Below are 10,171 nucleotides of genomic sequence, written 5' to 3' on the forward strand. Positions count from 1 at the left end.
ACACAAAAAAAAAAAAAACACGGTAATCCTCAAACAGTATTTGGCAAGACTCAGCACTTGACAATCTAACTATGGTGCACCAAATGATGGCATACCATCTAGAAACAGGATAGAGTCGCTAATTTTACTGATTAGCAAGCAGAGATAACCCATTCAAAAAAAATACACCAAAACTCGTTGAAAAGGTCACTTGAGTGAGTGAGTTTATGATGGCATGCATCCAGTTCCTTAAAAAGGTTTGACAACAACTGCGAAAAACAGAACCCATAACTGATACATGGGATGCAGCTATAATTTACAAAAACAGACCCACCATCATGTCAGGCTCACTTTTGACTATAAGAGAAGACGAGACTCTAGCAGCCCCCGTCTCTCACATTAGGAATTGTGAAGCAAAGAAACCTTCTGCGCAATCTCAGCAATATCTTCCATTTCCTTATCAATCAACTGACTTAACTGCTCCTCTTGGGTTGCTGGATCTCCCTCCAGCTTGCCATCAATGCCATCTGATTCCCCGCCGGCCTGCGACCAGAACACGACAAAAGTCATGTCGTGGTCATAATCATTCGGCACCTCAATCAGACATTTTCCATTAGCCTCAGCATTCTTATCCAGGATATCACCCTTCACACGGTCGGAGATGCAGGCCCTAAAATTCTCCATGCACCTGTGGTTCTCGGTATCAAGGTTTAGATAGATGAGGACCTCCCAGCACCTACGGAACTGCTTCTTGTTGATCTTTAGCTTTTGCCGCACAAGTTCCATCACATTAGCTGGTGGAGCGAACCTCAACTTGGAAGTTCGCTTGGATAGGTTGCCTTCCTTCAGGTAAGAGACAACCGAACTGATGGATGGCTTTATGGGCTCAAAAGCAAGCAGGTGGAGGGTGTCATTGCAGGACCGGAGATACTGGAGGTAGTCAGAAGGCTCCTCGACTGTCACATCATATATGTTTTCAGAAAATGCAACAGAATTCACAGCCTCTAGAAGACGACGGCCATGGCCTTGACCCTGATAAGGGGGCAATACTAATATCTGGAAACAAAACGAAAACAGTTTGTAAGTAAAACTGCTAAAAAAATCAGATTTCACTGCTTTGATTATTTTTCGCTGAATCAGAAGAAAACTACCGAATGAATATAGCCCGTGACTGCAGTTAAATATATAAAACCATGAACTTGCAAGACCAAATTTGATTTGTTCCCTCACAAAATCAATTGTTACCAGCTGATACATTAAGAATCTATGCAAGCCCCATTCAGATGATCACTCAAAAACTGAAACAAGTTGAGCCTTCGAGATGGCATGCAAACATTAACTGAAAAAGTAAAATCATATGCCTGGAATTTTGAGGCAAAGAATTGCCTACAGTTCCTTGTCTGTAATATAAGCCCCCAACCTAAAGAAATGAAACGCACCCTTAACCTTCACAAGTTCAATCAATTACAGTGGAATAGAGAACGTTCCTCCTAAATAAGAAAAAGAAATGTTTATGCGAGTCTATTTCCGCTAGATATCAGTGCCATCAGAGAACATTCTGGCTTTCCTTTTGTACATAAGAAGGTCAATAAGCGTCGTCATCTGTAAGGGCATTGTTAAGTTAAAAGGAGTACAAGTTGGGTCTATGTGTTTACTTCATGGGCCACCTCATATGGACCTGCTGATTCAACAGCACAAAGCCTTAAAGTATCACTAGGGTTTTTCCAGAAGGCCAAAAATACTAACAATGAGAAGACTTGAGAGCCGACCTGGCTAATTCGTAAGCGAGTACTGTCAGGATAATGGTAGAAGCGATAAACAGTTGCAAAACCTAGTAAGTCGATAATGCTATCCCCTGAAGGATCCTGCATCTTTTTCACAACAAGAAAAATCTCCCATCTTGGATCAGTGACATCAATTGGCCTGCCACCTAAACCAGGGAAATTACCTTTCAATTAATCTTCACAAGATTTACTGAGCAAGTACAACAAAGATAATTTCAACAGATGATAGCAGAAGCTTAAAAAGTACCTTCAACAAGAAGCAGCACAAGAGGTACCAGACGACTATAAAGCAAACCAACAGGCAAGTTGTGCAGTTCCGTACAAATGACCTAGTGAAAATAAAGTATCATCATCCAGGTCAAACTCAGAGGCTTAAGAATTTATAATTAGATATTAACTAAAAATAAATTTCTCACATAATAAATTCAGATCAGCAATTTAAGTTAACTAACATCACAGCATAACATCTGCAAGTTTGTTTCTTAGAAAGATTTGTTGCGCAGAAGGTCCAAAATGAAGAATGTCCAGTATTCATGATGTAAGAGGAAGCACGCATGTTGATAAAATTTCTGAGAGTTGTGGTCCATGGCATATATAGGAGCACATATTATAGCACAACCATGTCAATTACAGAATATTATTGTTAATGAAAAAACTTCATACTACTTAAAAAATCAAAACATGATCACCAGAACAGCTGGACATTGATGATTTAATAAATTGGTGAACCTTTAATATTAGAAATATATATTGTTAATGCAAGTACAGATCTCAGTGCATTAACTATCATAATCAAGCTTATAGTTGCAACAAGAGAGCACCTCAATGGTAGGGCCCTCAGCATCCAAGTGTATGTCGGATGCTTGATCATCTTTCCTCAAGGAATCAGAATGTAGGACTTTTCCATCTGACACAATATTTCTGAGACACAAAAATCCAGCAGAAAACAAAGAAAAGAGCAGTGAATTAGGATGCCACAAAGTAAAAGGAAAGCTGTGGGTTGAAGCAGATCAACTGAGCCGTACCTGATATAGTGGCATTCTTTTGAAAATGTTTGAAGAAACTCTTCCTTCTCAATCAAAGATTCACCAAATATGCTCTACGAAAAAGGGATACAATTATCATGCTAGAAGAGAGAATCTGAAGATGAACCATCACTTCTCACAAGTGTGAATTACCTGAAGAGCAGGTTTCAGGTCTGTAATTCCTTTTCCTCCCTTAAAAGAATTGACAGGAGTTAGATTTAGAAATATGGGCCAGAAACAATAGGATAACTTGAAAGAAAATCTAACATCATAACCAGTTACCAGGTAAGCTGAAAGAACTATTTTCAAATTTTCTAATCATTCTGAACAAAAATATTTGATTTGTTTATCAGCTCCTTTCTGCTCATCAACTATCTTAGTCTAATCCATTTAATACTGAAGTGCCAAAGTTCAAGCCAACTAAACCAATGAAAGTAACGCCAGATCTACAACATCATAAAACTCGGATCACCCAAAACTATCACAAGGTGCTAAAAAAACACATAGATGCATACCAGGATAGTATTCATACAAATAGAATGTAACCTTTTACAATATGAATAATTGTGAGGTTTAAGTTTTGATATATGAGTGTCAAAAGATATCATACACTAATGTGCTGTTTGATGTTGCTTCATTTTTTTCCCGTTTTCAGAAGTACGAAAATAAAAATTATACTCCTGTTTTTCTAAATATTTAAAAATATAAACATATTTAGTATAGTCAATTATTTTTAAAAGAAGATAGCGGCGGCGGCGGCGGCGGCGGCGATAGTGGTGGGGGCGGCGGCGATAGTGGTGGCGGCGGCGGCGATAGCAGCGGTGCTGGCAAGGTGTGCCGGTAGTATGACAAAGGCGGTGACGGCACCGGCGGCGCTAGTGGCAAGGGGTAGCAGTTGTGTAGCATAGGCGACAGAGGCAACTTTATTGGTGAGGATGGCAGCACGGTATGGTGGAGATATTAGCAATGGCTACGATTGTGGAGGCAATGATGGTGGCGATGGCAGAGGCAGCAAAGGCAGCTATGGTGACAAAGGCAATGATAAAAGTGGTGGTGTCAGCAAAGATAGAAAAATCATGAGTTTCTTATTTTTCAAAATAATAAAAGTAACAAAGTCTTGTTTTCAACTTTTAAAATAATAAAGACGACTTTGAAAAATAGAAAATAGGAACAAATAACAACAAACATGTTTTTGTCTCGATTTTTGTGTTTTATTTTTAAAAGTAGATAACAAGAAATAAAAATGATGCCAAATAGGCCCTAAAATGTCTGAAAACAGTGCCAAATTAGAATAGCAAATAACAAGTATTCTGGAATTAGTGCCAAAGGGTACACAATGTACGATGCATCAATTAATATAGCACCTACAATATAGTCCAATCATCACATGTTCAGATAATCAGACTAAATAAGTAGATGGAAAAATCCTGACATGCATGCTGGCTAAGTTGTATGTCTATTCCACAAGCAGTAAAATTGAGTAGATGATACTTACATCTTGTGTGCTCTTGTATGTAATCTCAGCATATGCATGAAAAGATACAATACTCAACCATATGTTGATCTGCAGAAAACAGTGATGATGTAAAAAATCTATGTTCCAGGAAAAAAAACTTAAAGAAAAGGCAGAAACCTCTAGTTTTTTTTTCATTTACATTTCAACAATGCAGAGAAAATTTTACAGTAGCATGAATAGAAATGAGCTGATCACAATTTTTTCAGTTCATAGACTAGATCTAGCATTTAACTCTGTATAATCATAGAAGTCTGTTTACTAATAATCATATGATCTGACGAGATGATTTGATGTTTTGCAGGAAAAGGCTGACTGAGTCTTTTCCTTATACTTTCAAATTTCAGAGTTCAAACACAATAATCTATGTAGAGCAAGTCCCTTAACAATGAACCCACTAAATTGTGAGAAGAACAGTTATAATTGTCATGTAATGGTGTATTTTTTCAGATAACAGATATTCTGCAAAGGAGACGATAACATGCTACAGTACAAGCACCTGAGATGAAAAGATTAGAAGGAAAACCCAAACTACAACCACAAGCAAGAAGATAATGTCCAATTATTATGTGCCAGCTTTAGGAATCATCTCTTTTCCATTTTTATCAAGGTCTACATCCTCTGACACAGCCAGTTTTCCACAGCCCCTAATCAGAATTCCCATCCAGGTTAATGGCAGCAGGTTTTGCTCCTCTTTCCTCATCACTCTCCTTACAGGACCTTCTTCTCTTCATTTCGCGTGCCCAAACCAACTTGGAATTATCTCTATATAAATATCAATGCATGTATGTAGAAATCATCGAAGGTAAACATAAACAGTAAATAAGCATCTTGCCACAAAAAAAAGAAGCTATTACTTCACCAGGCAAGTATAAACCAAAAAACCCAATATAATGGTTATAGCAATTCAAGGACGGATAAAGACCACAAAATATTGGAGTGCAAGGGTTGCCAACAAACTTAACGAAACTGTTTAAAAGAAGTTACATAAGAAATAAAACATGGCTGAGTTTACTTATACAAGCTATGGATCAAAAGAATACTACCATATATCTAAAATGCATGCATAAACTTTATGCATTACCTTTAAGTCTTTATAGCCATATATCTTTCCATCTTCACCAAAAAAATGATTCAGGTCAACCAGATCGATACAATAGCTGCTTGTTTTACCCACTTCATCTTCCTTTTTTACTGTACTCAGGGAATCAAGCACAAAGTCATACTGGTGGTAATAAACTGAGAGTATAAATAGCATCCTTTAGATAGATCAAAAGTGTACAACCAAAAATGTAAATACTAGTGAGGAGTGCCTGTCTTTGGCAAAAGAACTTTGTAGAGATATAGAGTTACTTCATGGACATGTATGCTTGAGTCTCAATTTAGCTAAAAGGAGGTTAGCTTTAATTTCTATGAGAAAATAGAGAAACAAGTCATTCTTTTCATAGATTGCCTATGATAAACTGTATTCTTTTCTTCCAATTGTTCCATGGGTAAATTCAGCAGTTCTCAAAATTTTTGAAGTAGTCAACAAATTATTACCTTGGCCTTGGCCTTTGCTAGTTTAAGCATTGTCTAGAACCCATGAACAACCAAAGTCAAGTAGCTGTGTCCCCGCAAACTTAAAGCCATTGGCACTTAGAATGGCTGAGAATCAAAGTGTTATTATTTGCATCAAAAAATTCCTACACCCCTAGTTAAGAAGAGCAAGACATTCTAGTCTTGAAGAGCCAATGTTTGTAATGTCTGTCAACAAATCCAAATGTGTCACTGTAATACTACATATGATATAAATGTCACTGAATTGTCACTGACATATGATGTCTTAACTGAAATGTCACTGTAATACTATGGTATAAATAAGTGCAAAAGAAAAACAGTTGTATCTAATGATAAGAGCAAAAGGTCTCAATCCATCCTCATTCTGATTGTATGCGTGCAAGTGGCTTGGCGCACTCTAACCAAAGTTGCAAGGGACCTCATAATCCAGAGAATACATTGATAACATAATGTCAAGCATCAAAACAATTTGAGTTATATTAAGACATTATAAGCTCTTCAAAAAAACACTTGATGCCATTACCAAATAATAAGAATATAACTGTTTAAAAAGTAAAATTGGTTGTCAAAATATCAGGTAGCAACTCTCAATATGGAAAAAAGAAAAATGGGAAAACAAATGGAAATTGAATTGACAGCTTAATCAACAGGGCTACTACATGAAGGCATATCAGTATAATAAAAAAAACAATTGAGGTGAAGTTTACTCATGATAAACATCAGTAGCTAAGACCTACAAATAAATTTTACAAATTTAAAAAAAATGGTTTCAAGATATTTAGCAGGAAAAGGAAATAAGCTCATACCAAGAAAAACTTTGACGCACTCATTTGCCTCAACTCCAGTATCTACAATGAAACAAATAAAAGAGGAAACTACAGTAAAAATTAGCTCTTTAAACTATAAAAGATCACATTGAACCATAGAAAAGCTCAGGAAAAGTATAAGATGGTGAAGTAAATAGGGTCCAATAATGCAGTCATTGGTGCCCCCACAGAAGTTCAACAAAATTTGGTAGCATTACTTAGAACATTCATTGATAAATGCAACTTAATCAAATGCTGATTGTATGTAAAAGTGAAATGCAATCTTAAATTGTTGGGGGGGGGGAATAAAAATAGGAGTGGATTTTTATTTATTAATAAAAGAAAATCATAGATCATCATACAAGAACATAAAATGCAAAAACAAAGATCATAAATCATTGTAACAAGCAACTGTAATGGAAGGACCAGCTTTAACATCATTACTCCACTTTGCTAGAGATATATGATATTCCTGTGCCAAAAATCTGGGATATCCATTTTGCATATTAGGAAAGTCCAATCAATTAAGACATATCAAACATACAAAGACTAAATTGAAGATGGGGTAACAGCAAAATTGAATCAGAAGGCAAAAATTCATGTATGGATATAGATTTGCACATCATATCTTCACCAGATTATGGTACACAGTTGAATCTTTAGGAACCAGGCTTAAAGGCCAAGAAGAAGCTTCGACTGGGGGGAATATGCAACAAGACCTAATTTTACCTCTCCAGATAAAATCAGGATCCGAAAGAACAGATGCCAAAACTATATGACCTGAACCAAGGCTGCTCAGGAGTTGATGGAAAGGGGCATTTCAAAAAAGAAACCAAGCACAGTATTTCTAAGTTCCAATATATGAAAGTGATTTATGAGATGAAATCATATTTACCTGATCTCACAACAACATCAGCTGGCAGGCAGATGCAAGATTGATTTAATTAAAAGAATGCCTAAAGACTTGTTTAGTGAACTTCGCGTTGAAACTTTATTGTTTAAAAGATTTGAAAACAATAAAGTTTTGAGTTACTAAGGGCCTGTTTGGCACTGCTACTATATTTTTGCTTTTGTTTCCCTTCAAATTAGTGAATTCCCACATGGACATTGATGTAGAGCATAGAGTTCATTTTGCTCATTTCTGAAAGCAAAAAATCCTTGCCTCCAATACCTTGAAGATTTTCATAAAACAATTTGAAAAAGCAAACTGGTTTCATCATATGGGGGACTGTTCAACACATTTTTCTTCTTGGTTTTTTTGAAAACAAAAACAGAAAATGAAAGCAATACCCAAAAGGCCCTGAACAATCCAACTGTTCGAGGACTCAGAAAAGATTAGGCACTTCATCAAATTTCTCCATTTAAGATTAATATGTACCAAGGTATACAAAATTGAAAGGCGTATTGCATAATTCATTAATTATCATCGAGACAGTGCAGGCCATAATAGAAACCAGTGCAAGTAGCAATATTTTTCCTCCTTTCAGTCTTCCTAATTCTGGAAAAGATTTGATTTTCCCCCTTTTTGCTTTAAAAAAGGGTGTTTTGAGAATGAAAGCACCCAGCCCAGGCCATGCACCATCACGATAGCACTTCATATACTGAACATCGAGATCTATATCTAAAAGCTCCCTCTGGCCAACTTGCAGAGCATCCTCGGAGGAAAATAGACAAAACAATAGAACAAAATGATGGTTGATAGCAAAAATAAAAAAAAAATGACGATATAAGCTAAAGTTGGCAGCGTCGTTCAAGAACGATAATTTTCCACGGGTTTAATTCAAAGAAGGCAAAATAAATCCTGGCGGACAAAAAAAAAAGTTTTTTCCTGAGAAAACCATGCAAAAATAGCAGAAAGACTTGATTATAGAAAACCTGACAGCTCGAGGAAGATTCTAACCTCATTTTGAAACCATAAAGCGAGCAAAATTACAAGAAAACAGCACAAAAACCTAAGAGAACAATACGACGGAGAGATCGGAGAGAGGGGTGAGGTGATTGCCGCCGAATTCCATACCGATATTGGCGAAACCAACGCGTCTCCGCTTCTTGGTGTCCCCCGAGATCTCCCCACCCTTCTGCTTCAGCGCCATTTCCTCTCAAAAAGAACCCTAGCTTGGATTTAGGGCCTTGGTAGAAACCCTAGACGAGATAGGGGTCTAGGGTTTCGAAATACCCCGGGAGAGGACAGGCGGGAAATGGGAGCGCAGGTATATAAAAAGGGGGAAAGAAGGGCAGGAAAGGGTCGGCAGGGGGTTTTGAGTTACGAGCCACCTCAATCGTTCTCTAGGGAACTCGCCACGATTATCAATTAGATCCATCCAGGAGGCTCTAGGGACGACGGCAATGATCACTCACTGCTCCGTAACATCTAACCATGGCAAGAGACAAAGGATTGCCAGGCCAAGCATATCTTTCGAGAAACCAATAAGGTTGCAGATTGAATGGCTGCTTATGTGGCCAGTCACTCTAGAGATACTCTATGGGATGAAAATGGTGAAATACTCCGAGCACTTCAGAACATTTTGTTTTCTGACTTTATTGGATGCATTCATACTCGTCAGGTATGAATCCACCTGCTTTAAAAAAGAAAAAAAAAAAGACAGAAAGATCCACTCATTTCCAGCAAAATAACAAAAAAAAAAAGAGAATCCGCTTACCACTTGAGGGCCTTCTGGAGCCCGTCCTGATGGAGTGGTCTCATCCGTCTGATCTTGGTTAGTAGATTTGGCGGAGACTCACTTATGCTAGAAAGTGGTAGACCATGAGATACCATGTATATACATACATACAAGCATAATACATGCATACATATATATATATATATATACATACATACTCATATATATACATAAAATTATATATATATTTCTATATATATAGGCACATAATCTTTAATTTTTCGATATTTTTAGTGCAATTGATCATAGTAAATAGTATTAGTCTTTGATTTTAATGCACTATTATTAAGTTTACGTACGCTCTCCTAATGAGAGGAGGATGGTTTATATCCGCATAAATCATTATAGTCGCAAAGGGTATGTGAAATAGAGATTTGACTATAACTCCATCATGGATCCTCTAAGTATTTTTAGATTCATATTTTTTCACAGCAATTATGTATGTATGAGAAACAAGAGAAGTGTACAATACTTATCTACAAGTGCACTTATCCAATTGATAAGAATTATCAATACATGCGCTTGATCATACAAACTTCACACATTGTTGTTGCTTTCCTCCAATTTTTTATTGCCAAGATGTGACAGAAACTTGCGTCGTATTTTTTTTTGACTTGCTTGACAATCATAACATATTTGGCATCCAAATTAAGTAGGTTAAGATACCATGGTTGCTCCTAGGCTTTCCAACTCGCATGACTAGGCCTGTTAACGAGCCGAGCTGCTCGGGCTCGGCTCGGGCTCGGCCCGTTAAAAGCTCGGCTCGAGCTCGGCTCGTTAGTCAAACGAGCTCGAGCCCGAGCCTAAAATGAGGCTCGTTTAA

At 37.2% G+C, this 10,171-nt stretch overlaps 1 protein-coding gene across 1 annotated transcript; it reads right to left on the reverse strand.

Annotated features, from left to right (window-relative positions):
- Positions 1–152: 152 nt before the first annotated feature.
- LOC103714338 (probable histone acetyltransferase type B catalytic subunit) lies at positions 153–8,940 on the reverse strand. Its single transcript, XM_008801544.2, has 10 exons — positions 8,685–8,940; positions 6,668–6,709; positions 5,386–5,495; positions 4,284–4,352; positions 2,942–2,980; positions 2,789–2,862; positions 2,585–2,684; positions 2,011–2,092; positions 1,749–1,909; positions 153–1,035 (listed from the first exon to the last, which is right to left on the reverse strand). Exons 1-10 carry the CDS (start codon positions 8,758–8,760, stop codon positions 379–381), a joined length of 1,410 nt encoding a protein of 469 aa, XP_008799766.2. The 5' UTR covers positions 8,761–8,940; the 3' UTR covers positions 153–378.
- Positions 8,941–10,171: the final 1,231 nt, after the last annotated feature.

This window comes from Phoenix dactylifera, chromosome 4 (genome assembly GCF_009389715.1).
Source record: "Phoenix dactylifera cultivar Barhee BC4 chromosome 4, palm_55x_up_171113_PBpolish2nd_filt_p, whole genome shotgun sequence".
NCBI classification, from domain to species: Eukaryota; Viridiplantae; Streptophyta; class Magnoliopsida; order Arecales; family Arecaceae; genus Phoenix; species Phoenix dactylifera.

Excerpts from the sequence above, each read along its gene's own strand:
- LOC103714338 (XM_008801544.2), bottom strand. The coding sequence starts at position 8,760 with ATGGCGCTGAAGCAGAAGGGTGGGGAGATCTCGGGGGACACCAAGAAG. Across the intron at positions 6,710-8,684 it reads CGTTGGTTTCGCCAATATCG|ATACTGGAGTTGAGGCAAAT; the intron begins GTATGGAATTCG and ends GTTTCATTGTAG. Across the intron at positions 4,353-5,385 it reads ATGGCTATAAAGACTTAAAG|ATCAACATATGGTTGAGTAT; the intron begins GTAATGCATAAA and ends TGTTTTCTGCAG.